Below are 20,184 nucleotides of genomic sequence, written 5' to 3'. Positions count from 1 at the left end.
TCCATTCACTGACTATTTCTTTTCATTCATTTCCTTCAAAGGCGTAGGTTTGGTCTTAATATTGGTAGGGACGATATAACAGCATAAGCTGCATGTAAACTTTTGGCTGGGGACGGGACATTAATAAGACCAAACATATTGGGTGAACGGGGCTACATTTCTCACCAATATGAACCTAATTAATTGATAGGCTAAATGATTATTGCAAAATAAATCTGTATTGACCTATACTAACTTTCACACTGCAAATTTAATGTCTTAATCTGATTTTTTTTTTTAATCTAGTCCAACCCTTTCTCTTCTTTTTTTTTTTTTTTTTTTTTTTTTTGAGTGTTAAAGGTTTAGTTAACAGATTCATGTGTCAGATTCTTTCACTTACTTTAAGTACCCTAATTTTCGGACTATAAGCCGCTACTTTTTTCTCCAGTGCCGCTTATTCGTTGATTTATTTGAGTTAATAGACAGGACTTTATTTGACAGCGGCGTCATAAGACTGCCATGAGACTGCCATAATTAGGACATGACACTAACATGAGCATTAATGAACGCTTATGACAGATGTCATTAAGTGTCATCCGGCAAATTATATCACCAACTCCATTTATGTCAACCCTGGATCTTTTACATCCTTTCAAAGTGAGATAATTTGACATCTGTCATAACCATTCATTAATGCTTATGGCAGTGTCATGTCATAATAATGATGGTTTTATGAAAGTCTTATAGCGCCACTGTCAAATAAGGTAGCTAACTAGCAATTAATGAAACAACTGGAAAAGTAACTCAAGAAATAATTGGCACAGAACATGAATTTTGATTATTTACATCTCTAGTGCTGCAATGGATGCTAGGAGGCATGTTGGGCAACAGCAGTGTTGACAGCAGGTGGCGGCAGAGGTTGACAATCTCCCCCAAGTGGCCAGTGATTGCAAAATGATGCTTCTTGAATTAATGAAACTTTGGAGCCCAGTGGTTCATTTGGTTTTATGACAGACTTATGATGCCGCTGTCAAAAAAAGTGTTAATAAAGTATTAATATCTTTTGGTGTAAAGATCCCATCCTACATTGAGCACAGCTGCGGCTTATAGTCCGGTGCGGCTTATCTATGAACAAATCCTTTTTCATGTCAAATTTGGTGGGTGGCGGCTTATAGCCAGGTGCGCCTTATAGTCCAGAAATTACGGTAAATATTACTATTAGTTCGTATTGAGCCCATACATCTAAAAGTTGGTCATCTTTGACCTAAATTTTTTAAAAAAATCTTTCAAATTATGTTTTGAACAATATTCTTGAATTAAGAACATTTCAGACAAAAAAAAAAATTCTTTTAAGATTAAATATACAAACTTTTTGCTTAAAATAGGTCTGTTAAGCTTATTTTCAGCTGGCTGTTTTTCCTTATTTCAAGAAATCTCAGTGAGTAAAATCGATTTGAAGCACTGTAGCAGTAGCAAAATTAGTGGAGCGTTCCCCACCTCCACAACATTGACGTCTTTTTACATTACTTACAGTGGCTGCTGCTGGCGGAAAAAAACTTCTAATATCCCTTGTCTTTGAAGGGGGCGGGGGAGGCGGCATTTTGTATTTCTGTCGGGCTATGTGTGTGTGGGGGGGGGGGGGGATCAAGTCATCAGCCAATCAAACGTGCGTGTGAGGGGAAAAAATGGACTGCCACATATTCAGCAAATGAAAAGGGGTCAATGTAAGTCTGAACATAGTGAAAGTATTGTAATTCACTGAATAATGGTAGGATCAATTCTATCCTTACACATATAGGAAGACAATCTAAACGACCCCTGTTACTGAAGTCATTATATAATGCAAATAAGGTTGCTTAAAAGTTGGTAGGGATAATTTGAGCATCCTGAAAAGTTGCTAGTGTTATGTCCCTACTGTCCCGATGCAAACCTGCGTCCTTGATTTTCTTTCTTGGTCCGATGAGCTCTTACCAAATGCGCTACTGCCCTCCACTGGCCAGTTTTATTACTTTAAAGTGGATTTCGAGCGTTGTGCTTTGGAGCCAAGTTGCATCAGAACCTAGAGATGTCTCTTGTGGAAAAAAAAACATAAAAGACGTATAAATACGTTGTTGGGACACTGAAACAATTAAAAATAGAACGTATTTATACGTTTTTGGGAGCAAATTTAGTTAAGTGTGTTAGAATAATGCACAGTTAGACGGTGCCTTTGAGAAAAGGTACTCTCCTTTAATCGTCATTATCAATGTTGAGTCCAAACCTACACCCTTGTTTGAAGCATAGCAACCATGACTTCAATTTGTAATCCTCAGACACCAAAAACATCGAGGTGGGCGTCGATGATGACGGCTTCATCTACTTGGCTTACGAAAGCGATCACGTAATCGACGGCAACGTGGGACTCTGGAACAAAAATTACACGGAGCCCATCGACGGGGCGAGAGCTCAGACGGACAACAAGGACGGCAGGTACGGACGCTTCGCGTAAGTGTGAACACGGCGGATTGTGAACTCGGTGAAAAGGACACGAGACGGAGCCAAGTTGAAATTCGGTCACTGAACTCAACTCTCCGAAGTCTCTGACCTTTTCACACTCTTTAAGTGCCTTCTCGTGTTCTTTCGAACGCGGTGTTCCGTCCTTCCCCTTTCCGCTCGTAAAAAGATTTCATCCTCACAAGGACGAAATTTATTAGGATAAATGACTTATGTTCTGCTTAAAATATGAGCTAATAGAGCGACTGTTCTTGTAAATGAGGCTTGAACAAGCCGGCTGGCAATTTGGGAGGATTGCCGCTTAATGCCTGAGTCTAGATTTGACTTGTGAAAGGGGGCACATTGAGAAAATTGACATTTGAATGGCTTGTATACAAATGCTTGCATCTCTGGAGTGCGTGTCTTCCCGTCAAGTGTGAAATTATACAACAAATTCAATCTTTTCTGAGCTGCCTATTTTAAAAAATGTGAAACATGGTACTCTGAGTGTTGCTGAATACCAGACGAGGCGACACACTCTGAAATACTTGAAGAAAAATAATGCAAAACATGTCTTTTTAGTGTAGGGACACAAAGGAAATGGCTTAAATTGAACATTTAATGTCGATCTCCTGCAGGTCTGTCCTCACCTTCCGCGACCCCTCTGAAGAAGACTTGGGTCTCTACACCGTGGAGATGAGCGACGATCCTAGCTTGTCATCCAGCCACCTGCTCACTGCTGAAGGTCGAACTACTTTATTTATTTCTTTTTGTTATTTTTTTGTTTTGTTTTTAACCCGTTTTTAACCTGTTCAGCTGCTTAGACATGGATATTACGAATCTGAGTGTCCTTATGGTCTGAACAGTTTTGATGTATCACCAGGGGTGAAAGCGGGCGGGAACGGTCAGGAACGCAGTTCCGGTATAAGATTCAGGGCTGGAACGCAGTTCGGTATACGGTGCTTTGATTTCGAAAATATGACGGCAACTGTCAAAACACTATGTAAAAAAAAAATATATGTATTATTCCATTCCAACAATAATTTACAGAAAAATATGGCATATTTTATAGATGGTTTGAATTGCGATTAATTACGATAAATTAATTTTTAAGCTGTAATTAACTCGATTAAAAATTTTAATCGTTTGACAGCCCTAGTTTGAAAATTCTCACACTGACTCCCCTTTAAGTCTTCGTTTCCATATCAGCTGAGGAATATATTATGGCGTTCATGGCATTTTGATTAACTCCACGAACATATAGACTCAAAATCACCTCCAGATGGACTTAGTGAATCTAGCAGTTCTAATCTTTTTGCAAAGCACCTTCCCTCAAGGTCACTACACTAATAAGCCATCATGTTCTCCATCAACTTTTCAAAATGTGATCAATGAAATAAAAGTTTAATGAACCTTTCTTGACTCTCGCAGACCTTGAACGCCTCAAAGAGCTCAGCCAGCAAGTCAGAAATCCACGTATGCCTGTTCATATTATTACTGAACTCACTCTCAGAGTTTTGATGCATTGATCATTTTTTAATAAACCAGTGGTATGTCTCATCCATTACTAGTGATCACGCTGAAGTCTGGCTGGAACGTGGACGTTTCCGAGACGGGCGGCGTGCGTCTGTGGCTTCAGACGGAGAGTCTGAGCGACGACGCCGAGTTGCGCGTCGTGTTCAATGACAAAGAAATCTCCAGCACTCCGGTAAGAATAACTGCATACACATTAGCATTGTAATTGCGTAACATTTAGTTAAGATAATGAATTAGACAAACAACAGTAAGTGAGAGAGACAAGATGGTGCTTAATATCGCTACCATGGCAACCGCCATTGATTCAAGTTGTGCAACTCACGCTCTTGAATGGCTGGGAAGATTGCACTGAAGGCAAGCATCGAATTTCTCATCGACGCTGGCCTCCAACCTAACAATGGAGCTGACAAACTTTTATTGAATGTATTATTATTAGGGCTGTCAAAATTATCGCATTAACGCGTGGTAATTAATTTTTTAAATTAATCACGTTAAAATATTTGACGCAATTAACGCACATGTCCCGCTCAGACAGTATTCTGCCTTTTGGTAAGTATTACAGCAAGGTTTTTTGTGCTGTCTAACAGCGAACTCTTGTGGTCACTTTGCAACATGGTTTATTGCTTTCTTGCCAGTTCAATATGGCTGCACGACGTCTCGGGCTGACGCCTACTTTGTAATGTTGTGCTTATATGATTCTTGGACAAGATTTGTCCGTAAGTAGGGTTGTTGTAAAGAATGTACATATTATGTTAGTAAGCGAAATGTTATATTTTTTGTATGAGACGCTTTTTGTTTATGTTTAGTGAACCTGTATAGCGTGCTAAGCTAACGTTGTTGCTAATGCAATGCTTGTGTCCTTTTTTTTGTAGTTTCACTACAGTCTAAAGATGACAGTGGTTTGAGGCCATTTTATTAATAAATCAGATGAAAAAGGAAGAAGTCTGATTATTAAGGCGTCGTTCACTAGCTGTCTAGCTTTGGAAAAAGTAGACGCTTCGGAGTGAGGACAGCATAGACAGATTTAAATGACAGTAGAGTGAAATGCCCACTGCGGTCCTTATGTACCGTATGTTGAATGTATATATCCATCTTGTGTCTTATCTTTCCATTCCAACAATTTATTTTACAGAATATATATATAATTTACAGAAAAATATGGCATATTTTATAGATGGTTTGAATTGCGATTAATTGCGATTAATTACGATTAATTAATTTTTAAGCTGTAATTATCTCGATTAAAAATTTTAATCGTTTGACAGCCTTAATTATTATTGAATTGAAGTACAAAATAATTACACATACAATCATATGAAAAAATTTAAGCACCCCATTAAATGTTCAGTTCTTTATTAATAAATGTTCACATATTAATGTCTCATCTTGTTTTTCTTTATATCTGGTAAAAGAAAGTGATTTAATTGCAGGTAAACAACAAAAATTAACATTGTTTTAATCATTAAACCAAATATATCAACAAAAATGTATATTCCGATCGATCGGGTCCGATCACGTCATTTTCAGAGTATCGGAATCTTCAAAAAAAATATCAGCCATGCCTTTTTTTAATAAACAGTATATCTATTTTTTTTTAATTAAATCGTTTTCTAATTGTATTTAACGTTACAGACATAATATGTTACACTCATCCAGAGTCTTTAGTTTAGGCTTAAGGTAGGGTTATCAAATTTATCCCGATAATGGCGGTATTTGATATTTTTGCTGCACGACCCACTCACGCATTGTCGCGCTCAATCTCTAATGGCGCCGTTTTACCTATAGAGAGAGATAAAAGGCAGCGTAAAATGAGTAGAGTGAATTTTGGCAGCCTTTGGAGCCTTTTTTTAATTGGCTAAAGTCTTACAATCCCTGTCCCTATGATTAGAAATATCATGGGAAGCAATGTGGGGAAGCAAGGTAGCAACTGATATTCTTCTTAACACCTTATTTTATATTCCAACGCAGAGAAGATACATAAATTGGTAGCACCACGCACAGTCATGGTTCCACTTCCCATCATGCATTGGGGCATGGCTACAGTGTCATTTACTGAAAGCTCAACAAATACACTAGATGGTAATATTTAGTCACAATATACAAAGACACAAGTCTTTCTATCCTTGGATCCCTCTCACAGAAAGAATGTTAATAATGTAAATGCCATCTTGATGATTTATTGTCATAATAAACAAATACAGTACTTATGTACTGTATGTTGAATGTATATATTCGTCCGAGTTTTATTCATTTTTTTTTCTTAATGCATTGCCAAAATGTATATGATCGGGAAAAATTATCGGGAATGATTGGAATTGGGAGCAGAAAAAAAGCAATCGGATCGGGAAATATCAGGACGGGCAGATACTCAAACTAAAACGATCGGGATCGGATCGGGAGCAAAAAAACATGATCGGAACAACCCTAATTCTAACTGAGGAAAAAGTTAGGACACCCTACCACATAATAGCTAGTGTTATCCCCTTTGGCTGAAATAACTTCAGTGAGACGCTTTTGTTAGCCATCTACCAGTCTTTGACATCGGTCTGAAGAAAATTTTCCCCACTCAACGCAGAATACTTTCAGCTGTGAGATGTTTGAGGGGTTTCTTGCATGTACAGCCCGTTTCAAGTCACCCCGCAGCATCTTAGTAGGATTAAGATCTGGGCTTTGACTCGGCCATTCCAAGACTCTCCATTTCAGCCCATCCTTGGTGGATTTACTCGTATGTTTTGGTCTAGTTCGCATCAGTTTTAATTTTTGCACAGATGATCTCACATGTTCCTCAAGCACCCTCTGATACACGATAGAATTCATGGTGGATTCTATGATGGTGCGCTGGCCAGGTCCTGCTGTAGCAAAGCATCCCCAAGCCATGACACTTCCACCTCCATGCTTCACAGTTGGTATGAGGTTCTTTTGCTGGAATGCTGTATTGGGTTTACGCCAAACATGTCCTCTGTTCTGGTGTCCAAATAATTCAATTTTAGACTCATCTGTCCAAAGAAAACTATTCTAGAAGTTCTGGTCTTGGTCTACATTCACTCTGGCAAACTGCAGTCTGGCCTTTATGTTCTTCTTGGAGAGCAAAGGTTTCCTCCTTGCACACTTACCATAAAGGTTAAACTTATGAAGTTTCTTTCTGATTGGAGAGGCATGCACTTTCACATCAACAGTGGCAAGAGCCGTCTGTAAGTCCCGTGATGACATTTTAGGGTTCTTGGAGACTTCTTTTAGCATCTTGCGGTCTGCTCCCGGGGTGAACTTGCTTGGACGGCCAGACCTGGGCATGTTGGCAGTTGTCTTGGATGTCCGGACAGTGGAATGGCTGATTTTATATTCTTTTGAGAGCTTTTGAAATCCTTTACCAGACTCATAAGCGTCTGCAATCCTCTTTCTGAAAGCTTCAGACAGCTCCTTTCAATGGTGTTTCCTCTCACTTCAACAGTCAGTCACAGCTGAAAGTATTCTGCGTTGAGGAATGGGGCACACTTTCTTCAGACCGATGTCACAGACTGGTAGATGGCTACAAAAAGCTCCGAAATGACAATGTCAGACGTCTGTGTGGTTTGCTGACTGTATTCAGATGCTCATGACATCAACACTTGCAGAATGTAACTAAAATAAAAATGAAATTAAATCAGTTTCATCTTCAATATCAATTAAATCACTGCGGGGGGGTGAGATCTTGATAAGAAGAAGGTGGAAGCAAGACATCATCACCCACGTGGGTGCAATGTGCACTGTGAGTTGGGGTAAAAAAAGCAAATGGGTAGAAAAGCTGAAGCAAATTGACAGTTATTTCATGCCACAGCTTTGACGTCTACTAGAGGAAATTACCTTTTGGAGGCTGGAAAAGAAAATGATGAATAACACGGTTGGGGAGCGTAACACAAATATTATTTAGAGTGGTCTTTGGAAGGACCTGTTTTCTCGCACAAAACAGACGCTGAGCATTTTATTTGATTATATTACCTGTCTATAATGAAGTCAGACAAAAGCAAGACGGAAAATGACCTCCCTCAAGGCCAAAATGTTCACAAAAGTGGAAAATTTATGATTTTACGAATAGAAAAAGGCCATTTTGATTGTGGGAGGTCGTAAAAATATGCGATCTTGCAGCAGCACAAAAGGAAAGGCTCAGTTTTAGAAAATACATTTTCTGGAGAAATTGCGATGGTAGCTTTGCTTCGGCTGTTACGTAAGTAACTTTTTAGTGATTTGGGGCATTTCGAGGTCACTTCCTGTTGATATCAGGCAGTCTTGCGTTTGGCAGCTTTTAATTTTCGCCTTAGTCTTATGGTCGATAATACTTATTAGTAGAGATGTCCCGATCGATGAGCCACGTCATTTTCAAAGTATCGGAATCAGCAAAAAAATATCGGACATGCCTTTTTTTAATATATATATATATTTTTTAATTAAATCGTTTTCTAATTGTATTTAACGTTACAGACATAACGTTACACTCATCCAGAGTCTTTAGTTTAGGCTTAAGGTAGGGTTATCAAATTTATCCCATTAACGGCGGTAATTTTTTTTTTTTTTTAATCTATCACGTTAAAATATTTAACGCAATTAACGCATGCGCTGCGCGACCCACTCACGCATTGTCGCGTTCAGTCTGTAATGGTGCTGTTTTACCGATATATAGAGCTAAAAGGCAGCGTAAAATGAGTAGAGTGGATTTTGGCAGCCTTTGGAGCCTTTTTTTAATTGGCTAAAGCCTTACAATCCCTCTCCCTACGATTAGAAATATCGTGGGAAGCAATGTGGGGAAGAAAGGTAGTAATTGATCTTTTTCTTAACACCCTATGTTATTTCCCAACGCAGAGAAGATATATCAATTGGTACCATGACGCACAGTCATGGTTGCACTTCCCATCATGCATTTGGGCAGAACCGTTAAATGGCTACAGTATCATTTACTGAAAGCTCAACAAATACACTAGATGGCAATATTTAGTCACAATATACAAAGTCACATTAATCCTTTAAGAATTACAAGTCTTTCTATCCGTGGATCCCTCTCACAGAAAGACTGTTAATAGCGCCAATGCCATCTTGAGGATTTATTGTCATAATAAACAAATACAGTACTTATGTACTGTATGTTGAATGTATATATTCGTCCGAGTTTTATTCATTTTTTTCTTAATGCATTGCCAAAATGTATTTGATCGGGAAAAATTATCGGGAATGAGTGGAATTGAATCGGGAGCAAAAAAAAAGCAATCGGATCGGGAAATATCGGGATTGGCAGATACTCAAACTAAAACGATCGGGATCGGATCGGGAGCAAAAAAACATGATCGGAACAACCCTACTTATTAGTCTTAGTCATATTTTAGTCATCTCAAAAACCGCTGGTCTACAAGGACAACACCAAGTTTTTGATAATTTACTTTAGCACGAAAACGGTACATTATTTTAAATTAGATATACCCACCTGGAAGCCACAAACTATCTGTAAAAAAAAAAAAAAGTTGCCGTGTAGTTTAAGACGACAAATGCTAATGCGAATACTATGCTAACGCTACAAGTTAAACATTTTAGTGTGTGATGATCACTCAAGGCTAAAGCTACATTGCATATTCTCTCAGACCAAGATATAAGAAAACAAAGCTTACCGTGTGTGCAAGCCTGTAGACTGGAGAGTTACACAACCTGACACTGCTACGATGCAGGCTAACTACACATAAAATGTCACACATTATGAACGTGTGACGGAAATTATTGCACAATTTCGTCTCGTTCTCCTATCATCAGACGAAAACTGAAATTAGTATCGTTATGTTTCAGTCTCCCAAAACACGTTGTAGCTCGTTATCGTCTCGTCATTGTCATCACAAAAATTGTTCGTTGAAGAAATATTTGCGCTATAGTCAACGTGGATGAAAACAACACTGATATCAGGTTCCTGTCAATGGTATTGACCGAGGGTGTAAGTTTGCATAGGGACGGTAGGGACATAACAGTACCAACTTTTCAGGATGCTAAAATTATCCCCACCAACTTTTGAGCAACCTTATTTGCATTAAATAATGAATCACTTATATCGGTAATTTAAATTGTCTTCCCATATGTTGTAAGGATAGAATAGACCCTTCCAGGATTACTTGAATTATTATCAATATGTTCAGACTTACATTTATCCCATTTCATTTGCTGAATGTGCCAGTTCATTTTTTTCCCCTCAAACGCAGGTTTTATTGGCTGATGAATTGACCCCCTACAGACACAGACCTACACTCACACAGCCCCAACAGATTAGTGTCGACAGTATGCCGCACCCTTCGAAAAGGAGGGACATTCGATTTTTTGGGGTGGTGGGGGCCAGCACAGCAAACCCAAAAACAATCCATTATAAGTAATGTAAAAAGACATCAATGATGTGGAGGTGGGGGAAACACCACTAGTTTTGCTATTAAAAGTCTGACCTGCATCAGAGTTAGCATAACATTAAACTGTGTGAACTTGCTAACCTGCAAAACTACTGTGCTCAGGCCTGCCTCCAAAAGGAACAATGAAGTCAAGCTAGCTGTCCCTCATTTGTGTCATTGTTTGCATTATGTGCATTACCGTAATTCAACACGGTGGTTCACAGTGCAAGCCCTTTATCAAAAAGATAAATAAATAATGAAAAAAATTAGGGCTGTCAAACGATTACAATTCTTAATCGAGTTAAAAATTAATTGTAATTAATCGCAATCCAAACCATTTATAAAATATGCCATATTTTTCTGTAAATTATTGTTGGAATGGAAAGATAAGATATAAGACTGATATATACATTCAACATACAGTACATAAGTACTGTATTTGTTTATTATAACAATAAATCCACAAGATGGCATGAACATTATTAACATTCTGTTAAAGTGATCCATGGATAGAAAGACTTGTAGTTCTTAAAAGATAAATGTTAGTGCAAGTTATAGAAAGTTTGTATTAAAACCCCCTCTTAATTTTTTCGTTTTATTAAAATTTGTCAAATTTTCAAACAGAAAATAAACTAGTAGCTCGCCATTGTTGATGTCAATAATTACACCATGTTCACTCATGGTACTAACCCATAAAATCAGTTGGACCCAAGCGCCAGCAGAGGGAGCCAAACAACAAAAAACAAGTAACAAGCGGACATTACACTATACAGTGGTACCTCTACATACGAATTTAATTCGTTCCAGGACCTTGTTTGTAAGTCGAAATGGTCGTATGTCGAGCAGGATTTTCCCATAGGAATACATTATAATTCCATTAGTTCGTTCCAAAGCCTAAAAACATACACTAAATTCTTAATAAATACTGCTGGCACTGTTACAAATGGCAATTAAACATAGAAAAACAAATAAGTTATAAATAAATAATTCAGAATAATATAATAATAAGAAGAATAATTAATAATTATTCCTGTAAATAATGTAACGAATCGGATTCTAATATGGCGGACACTTTTTACTGTCCCTGAACGCACTGCGAAGCTGACGTCTCAGTGAAATAGGTCGGTGCGGTGGAGATAATACTTTCGTTTTCTTGAGAGCAGTCAACTGCTTAAGACAATGGGCGTTTTGTGTTGGATAAGTTCTTAAATAAATGATAAAAACGTGACGAAGCTGGCGATTTCCTTGGCAATGTTACCACAATAATAATTGTCACCTTAACTTATAAATAGTGGCGAACGGTGGTCGGAAGAGGACCATGGAGCTGTATTGTTGAGCCAGTTCAGGGAGGCGCACCCCAAGCTCATATTTTTCTATAACTTGCATCTTCATTTCAAAGGTAAGCATCACTTTTTTCCTTGTTTCTCCAACTGTGTCAACTTTTTTTGAAAACTGTGTTGATTTCTCACAAAAGAAAATCCACCGTGCGTTCGTTTGCAGTGCTGTCATGTCGTCGTATTTCGAGCATGTCGTCGGATGTAGAAACAAATGGCGAGTCAAATTTTACGTTGGATGTCGAAAAGATCGTGTGTCGAAGCGATCGTATGTCGAGGTACCACTGTACTATCATTTTAGTCTGTTTGAGCGGGGTATGTGCGTTAATTGCGTCAAATATTTTAACGTGATTAATTTAAAAAATTAATTACCGCCCGTTAGCGCGATAATTTTGACAGCCCTAAAAAAAATAAAACAGGAGCAATACAAGAATGGTTTGTTGGTGTTGTCTCTAGACTTTGTACCCACAATCTGTACATAACAAGGTCCACTTTAGGGGAACCTTGACATTAACACAAACCATTCATGAACATGAACATGAACTGACATGAAAAAAAATCTGAAATGAAATCACACATCAGAATTCCACTAGAGTCCTTTGGTTCGAGTTTTGGTGTAGTCTAGTATGCCTCAAATGTAGATCAATCAGTCCTTGGATATCTCAGATTTCTTTCAGATTAATTTTACATACTTTAGTTTGAGTCTAGTGGTTCTCCAGTGTCCCCCAGAATTGGACCCATTTTTGGATAGCTCCCTGTTTATTTAATAAAGGGACTTGCACTTCAAAATGTTTCTTTAGTAGTTTCTTAAAACAAAGGTTTGAATTGAACGTTTTAATACCTGAGCCAATACACTTGAAAGTAAAAGTCATTACAGATTTATTCTGCATTGATCATCACAATTTATTTCAAGTCGGCAGCAATCATACAGCACAGAGAGACCCAGGCGAGGAGGCAAATTGGATCCAGGGTCACCATGTCACAAGTCAACAAAAGATTCCTGAGAAAAGACAGCGATTAGTGAAACATTCAGTCTTTTAAAGGCTCTGGTGAGGTGGGCTGTTGTCTGGAAGAAGGGTGTGTTTGGGTGTTGTTTAGGATTAATCTCTGTGTGGATTGGGCAGGAGGATTTAGGGTGTTACTGTTATCAGGGCAACGAGAATTGAGGATTTTGCCACCTCAGCGCCACCTTAGTGCTGAGTGTCAACTTTCCAGTCGCGGCTTCCTCGTTATCAGATGTTCCTTTCGGCAAGACAAGATGTCCTGCCATTTGTTCATGTTGAAATTCGCCTTCCCAGACAAGCCGCACGGTAACAGCGACAGCTGAACAAAGTGCCGCTCTGCTGATGCTGCCTCCGTGCGCGCCAACTGGGAAGGCGGAACTTCGTGCGTTCATCTCTGATATTAACCCTTTGTACTGACTCAATGTTCCAAAAGTTTGAAAAAGACTCGCTGAAAGCAGGTTGACAATTTATTCGTCGGCAGTGGTCAAAAACAAGGCAAAAACAGATGACGGAGGGACAATTCTGGATCCAAAACAAGGCTACATGTTTCCGAGCAGCAAAATCTGACTTATCTCAGTGTCCAGTGTTTTTTAAGTCCGTGGGCTGGCCAGGTGTGTCCAGGCGTTGCTTTGGGATCATCCCTCTCTGGCCGGTTTCAGGCTGTTTAGGTTCGTGCGTAGATGGGATGTGGTTGCCACAGCGACCGACGCTGGTCTTGACGTCACAAGCGCCTGCTATCAACTTTGTTATCCGGGCTGGCACTACTTGTTTTAGGACAAAGCGCGCTGGTCTTTGTCCTTGTTCGTTTGTCGGGAGGACTAATTGTGTCAAGTTGGTGCGTCAATCTTGCTCGCGGCGCACACGTTTTGGGCTTCTGTGATAAGATGGCGTTGTGTATCTATTCTGTTTCTTTAAACTATGGTGTGCTATTTATTTTACATTAGGTGTGTTAGAGTAGTGCAGTCCTACAGTGAATATGAGAAATGATACTATTCCCTGATTGATTATATTACGTGCGTTCGAGTAATTCACACAGTTAGACGGTGCCTACGAGAAACGGTAGTATTTTTCCTTTTCCCCCTCATGAGCGCCGATAAGGTGATTCACTCTACTGTGTTCAAGGCCACTGAGTGGAGTCTGCCTAAACTATAGTTAAATGAATGTGGTATACTAATGCAAACAGTTATATGATGTGTGCGAGAACGGTACCTTTTCCCTTCATTCTGGACTGTCCAGAAGAGCTGATTGCGGGATTTGGTGGTGCAGACGTGGGCATATAGTTGACGTTGAGTGATAGGCAAGACAATCTTGCTTAGTTATCTGAATGACGCGCGCGTTGGGCTTCAGTGGTTATAAAGCGTCCTGTATCTGTTCAGCACTTATCTGTCCGTTGTCTTGGTGCTGCAAATTCTAATCATTTCAAGTCCAACTCTTCATAATATCAAATATATTTTGCTTGTTTTTCTTAAACTATGATATAAATGCTATTTATTTATATTGGGTGTGTTAGAGTAACACAAACAGTCAAACAATAAATATGAGTAATCGACGTACAAGGGCGTCAATGGAGTTGACTTCTATAGCTTTCACTTCCTCTCCTTGACAAGTTAATAGAGGCACATGAGTAGACTATAACGCCAAAACAAAATGTTGCATTATAATATCGTAACCTCGACCTGAACACAATCAGTCAAGTAAACATAGAGAAATCCAACAAGGCGTCACCGTTAACCTGCATATTTTAATCAACTCTCCCTCACCGGCAGCAGCTGCCACTCAGATGGTACTAGTGTCTCATTTCCATTCGGTCCATTATCTGCCCGCCATCCCGAGTTCCATCCGAGGAACGCTGATTATGCGCCGTTGCTGAATGATCACAGCTGAGGTTTGCGAATCCGAAAGCCCATTTGGCTGATTAGCGCCCTCGGGCTCGCCGTACATCACGTAGTCGCACGGCTTGCTCCAGTCCCATCAGCATCATGCCATCGCGCGTTCAACATAATGAACGTAAAAGCATGGGAAATGAGCTCAGATGATGTTTTTCCCCGCTTTTTATTGTTTGCTGCGTGAGCTGCAAAATATTTCATCATGCACTCGGGTGAATCACGTTTTGAACGACAATGCGTTCATACCTCACGTCTTCTTGTGTCTTCAGCGGCGTACGATTCGCTTTGACAAGGCAGGCGGTCTGGTGGAGGTACTGATGGATCGGATCAGCCACGATGACGAAGGCTCATACACGGCCCAGCTGCGGGACGGACGCGCCAGGAATCAATTCACGTTGGTCTTGGTGGATCAAAGTGAGTCTCGTTAAGACGATTCATTTCAACTATAAGGGGCTGGCAGTGAATGATCATGTTCCAGTGCTATTGACGGCAATAGACGTCCAATCCATTTTGACTGGGCAAATGATCGCTACCACCCTTTCCAGTCCAAATGGATTGGACGTGTATTGCCATCAATGGGAGAGAGACAATGATTTAATAGTTTTTATCTACAAAACAGGATTTTGCTATCGAATAGAATGAATACAATAGAATATAGTACTTCATACCATAGGCGGAGTTTGACTTTTGTGGCGGGTGGGGGCACAACATGTTAATGACCCTGAAATGCAGTGTCAGCAATAAAATTAACTTACAAGAATATTTATAATAAGTTGACAATAATGAATTCTAAAGCAGGCTGCTTGGGCAATACTTTTCACCAAGATCGTCATCCATTGAATATGGTAAGCCCGTCGGAGTCATGCCAATGTAGTTACCCCAGTCAAAAATTGTATCCCCTGGGCGGAGCCATATTGAGGTTGATTTGTGTCTTTATTATTCAATCCAAAAAAAAGTTGCTTCAATTTAAAAAAAAGTTGCTTCAATGAAAATATATATTTTCAACCCCCCCCCCCAAAAAAGCCGCTTCAATAAAAAAGTGTTTGAATGCAAAGATGGATTTGAAACTCAAAAAAACTAAAAAAAAAAAACTAAAAAAATTTTTAAATGCATGTGAAAGCTTTTTTTTTTTTTTTTTTTTTTTTTTTTTTTTTTTTTTTTTGATTGAAGCAACTTTTTTGATTGAAGTAATGTTGATTTGTGTTTGGGCCACATTTTGGCTAGGACATTTTGGTCTTTATTATTCAATCAAAAAATAAGTTGCTTCAAAAAATATATATTTTCAAAAATAAAAATCACTTCAATCAAAAATAGAAAAATTTCTATCATAGAAAAAGTTTTTGAATGCGAAAAAATATTTGAGATTGAAAATTTTGCATTTGAACACTTAATTTTTCATTGAAAAAAAATATTAGGGGAGGGCAATTTATTTTTCAAATGATTTTTTTTCTAGGTTGAAATTTATTTTTTTTGATTGAAGCAATCCTCTTTGTGTTTGGGCCATTATATGGGTAGGACATTTGTGTCTAAATCATTCAATTCAAAAAATGTTGCTTCAATTTAAAAAAAAAAAAAAAAAATTCAATCTCAGAAAAAAATCATTTAAAAAATAAAATTGCCCTCCCCGAATATTTTTTTTTTTTTTTTTTTTTTTAAATTCTATGCAAGGCAAATGGTCGTCTAAGGTGTTAGTCACATGACCTGTTGGAAAAATAGTTTTGGGAGTTTTAGGAAAGTCAATTACATGCAATGACACTCTTCGGCCACCGGGGGGGCTGGCCCCCTTAAAATCTGCTTGTGCTTTATACCTTGCTGGAATTTTCTGAGATGTTGGGGGATAGAAATATCACTAACATGCACTTAATTAGCAGTAGTCTATTTTTGAAGAATTACAAACAATTATTATGTAGGCCCAAATAGGTCAGAATGAAATATACTTATTTAAATAAAGTCTTTAATGAATTACAATACCATACCATTTTAATGTAAAAAAAAAAAAAAAAAGAAAACAGGGCCTTGTTTTGCAACTCATATTGTATCGTACCGTGGGGTACCCAGAGGTTCTCGCGCCTTGTGCACGTGGGAGGAGAAAAACACCACTTACAGTGAAATAAAATTATTTTTATCTTCATCAGAAATTGTTGCGACGTGTTTCGGTCTTGAATATTTTTAAGGTCCTAAAAATGTCTTTGAAGGCATTAAATTTGACTTGTAAAAGTGTGCAAGAAGCCTGGACTAGTATTTTAATGAATTAATGACACATTTAAGTATTTACTGAAAGATGTATGTATATAATCCATTCTGTCCTATTTGGTCATGCATAAATTATAAACTGATATTTAAAGTTAAAAAATGCTAAGCTTGAGTTGTCCGATAAATGGAGAGTACTTATATAGCGCATTTATCTACATGGTTACAATGGCTAATTGTATTGTCATGGCCCACTGGATGCTTTATGATAAAGCTCACATACCAAATCCCAAGCATCCAAATTTGGAGACATCTAATGGACAATAAGCATAACTGCTGTGCTAAGCTGTGACCAGCCCTTGTACAAAGGCAGAAGGCTTCTAAATTCACTTTGAAGGCAACATGCGTATTGGCCCAAAGCCGATAATTAAAAACCGTTGGCGATATTATCCGATATCATTTTAAAATGCGTTTATCAGCCAACTCTAGTATTGGGCATGATTGTTAATAAATGTATTATTATTTTCGTTTTCCAGATTTTCATTATATGACGGAAAACACTCAGGCGACTTGAACTTCCGCTCTGAGAACCCCAATTTGGCCAAATTTCAAATTGTCCGATATGCATGTGTGAAACATCATTGGAAAGCTTAAGATCTCAATTTTCTCAGGGAAGAAAAAATTTGAACAGGGGGGCATTTTTTTTTTTTTTTTTAAAAAGGTTTTTTAAACAGCAAAACCCTATCTGGAGGTGAGAGCACGCGAGAGCAGAATTACAGACGCCACGACTTTAACGCAATATTATCGCATACTGACCTTGTTTCAATCCAAAAACTCCATGTAGCAAGTATCACCAAGTGTCAAGGCACAGCTGTGAATGGCCACAGCTGGATTTTGGGGGGATTTTATGGGTGAAACATGGTAATATAACAAGGGTCGCGATGCAGAAATCGCAGACATCAAGGAGTGGTCGAGATTTTCTTTTTCACATATTTACCTATTTAAACATTTTTTTCCAATTTTTCTTTGTTTTGATCGATTAGTTAGCATTAAACATACCGGAAAAAATGAGACAGAAACAAAAAAAATACAATTAAGCGATAGTTATGAGGTAAATATCCGTGACTTTTTTACAGACATCATTTTTTTCTATGTGACGTAATTTGTTTAAAAGTTTAAAATATGCGAGTGAATAATTTTTTAGAGTCGTTTTTGTTTTTTTTAAACAAAATGTTAGACATCGATTAATGATTTTTTCATATAATTAATTACCTTCATTTTATGGCTGGACTGAAACAAGCAGTTGCGCGACGTCTGTAAACTGGGGTTTTCATGGAAAAACGGGCAAATTAAAAATAGTTCAGGGGCTTAATGCGCAATGAATCTGCTCTGGCAGCATATAGACATATTGTTCTATCAAACACAACAGTTGTTTTGGCTTAAAATACAGCAGTTTCTTTTACAGAGGAGTGCATGAGCAGAAACTGCTTTTTCGGTCTTGTCTGTGTTTTCAGCCATATTTATTTTTAAAAAATAATCATCATAAATGGTTGTCAAATTGAGAAATTGGGGAAAGCGATTCCTAAAAATATTGTTTTTGCTTGATTTTTTTATTAATGAATATTTTCTATTATCTGTAGTTTTTATAGTGAGTTTATTTTATTATGGGGTTTAGATCAGGGGATTGCTATTTATCATAGATTTTGAGTTCAAATTTTTATCGATAATTTATCAATTTTATCATTTAATGTACAAAGTATTGTTATAATTGCCTTATTAAGTTTATAGTTAATTATTAAACATTTTTATTGTGTTTATCAACTGTTCTTTGTAAAGTCCTTTTGTATCTGTTGATGATTGTGGAACTATAGAAATAAAACTGACGTTTTACATTTTTTTGAAATGCCTTACTCTAATAACACCAAATCTGCTTTTAAAATTAACAGTTATAATATATACAACCAGTAATATAGTAAAAAATATATACAAATATTAATAATCATGACCTGAATGAACACTTAAGACAAAGACTATTTCTATTTGAGTCCAAATTAAAAACTAAAATGGAAGAAAAATCATTAAAATTGACCCTTTTAATACAACAACGATTAACAATATAATTAAGTGTATAAATAGTAATAATTATCGAGTAAAATGAAAGCCCTTAGACCTGGCAACATCTCACACTTAACAGTTAACCACAAAAACGTAATTCCAAACAATGAGGAAACTAACCAACAAACAGACTCTGTAACCCTGCGCTTTTATCATTTACAGTATTTTGACTATAATTAGTTCGTGTTGGTGAACCTGATTAACCAAAAACTATCTCCTGCAGAATTCCGCGAACTTCTGGCCCTGGCAAACGCCAAGCGACGTGACCACGAGAGAAAGAGCGGTGAGTCTCCGATAGCGCCCTCCCGTTCACGTTTGCATCGAAACACGGCCGCCTCATTACGATAACAAATGGCAGCCGGTGACCTTTAAGAGACACGGATGAACGCTGAATTCTGCATACATCACGGTGACATTGTCATCGTTTGCGTCTCCCCCTTCCTCCCCCAGGGCCATACTTCGAGGAGTTCTTGTCGTGGAACGTTAACGAGGAATGCCAAGTGATCATAAAGTGCAAGGTACTTAATTGCGGCAATGAAAATGATGGTGCTGTTTTCGTCTATCGTGACGGTCATTAGTGCAAACGATAAAAGCGGAACTTTTATAGAAATCTCTAAAAGCGGTCACCCATAAATGCTCTTGATATATAATTATTTTGTGGCTGCGGATTTTTTCCCCATAATGATAACAACCTAGGCATGCACAAATGCATATTTATGTACACTTCAGTACTGGCAAACGTGACCTATTTGCTCAAAACCCACCTATACAGTACCTTGTTTTTGTGGTTAAGCCAAAGCAAAAACAGTGTTGTTTGGGCGCTATCTGGTGGTACCTAAATTCTAAAGTGAGTTGAGGAACTCCGTTCCACAAGGAAAAGATTAACTACTCCTGCTTTCATACTTATGTTTCCCAGTTCAACTGAGGCTCTTTTTAATATATAAATTTCTAAATTGTAAAAATAAATAAATAACAACAAAACAAGTGAAAAATGTTCACATGATAGTTATTTTTACAAGATAACTATAACGTTTTCACATGATAATCATGTTTACATGATAGTTTTCACTTTTTTATATGATAACTGTCATGTTTTGACATGAAAATTATGTTTTTACTAGGGCTGTCAAACGATTAAAATTTTTAATCGAGTTAATTACAGCTTGAAAATTAATTAATCGTAATTAATCGCAATCGATCGCAATTCAAACCATCTATAAAATATGCCATATTTTTCTGTAAATTATTGTTGGAATGGAAAGATAAGACACAAGACGGATATATA

At 37.8% G+C, this 20,184-nt stretch overlaps 1 protein-coding gene across 1 annotated transcript in view; it reads left to right on the top strand.

The window, feature by feature from the left end:
• The window catches only part of LOC130915452 (myomesin-3-like), a 182,519-nt gene that overhangs the window by 151,851 nt on the left and 10,484 nt on the right, over positions 1-20,184 (top strand). The window contains exons 22-28 of the mRNA XM_057835475.1: positions 2,292-2,448; positions 3,090-3,196; positions 3,883-3,927; positions 4,023-4,159; positions 14,864-15,008; positions 19,123-19,182; positions 19,350-19,417. Coding sequence (XP_057691458.1) covers positions 2,292-2,448; positions 3,090-3,196; positions 3,883-3,927; positions 4,023-4,159; positions 14,864-15,008; positions 19,123-19,182; positions 19,350-19,417 — 719 coding nt within the window. The remainder of the gene's footprint in view (positions 1-2,291; positions 2,449-3,089; positions 3,197-3,882; positions 3,928-4,022; positions 4,160-14,863; positions 15,009-19,122; positions 19,183-19,349; positions 19,418-20,184) is intronic.

This window comes from Corythoichthys intestinalis, chromosome 4, assembly GCF_030265065.1.
Source record: "Corythoichthys intestinalis isolate RoL2023-P3 chromosome 4, ASM3026506v1, whole genome shotgun sequence".
Taxonomy (NCBI): Eukaryota; Metazoa; Chordata; class Actinopteri; order Syngnathiformes; family Syngnathidae; genus Corythoichthys; species Corythoichthys intestinalis.
This window is presented reverse-complemented; position numbering and strand designations above follow the sequence as displayed.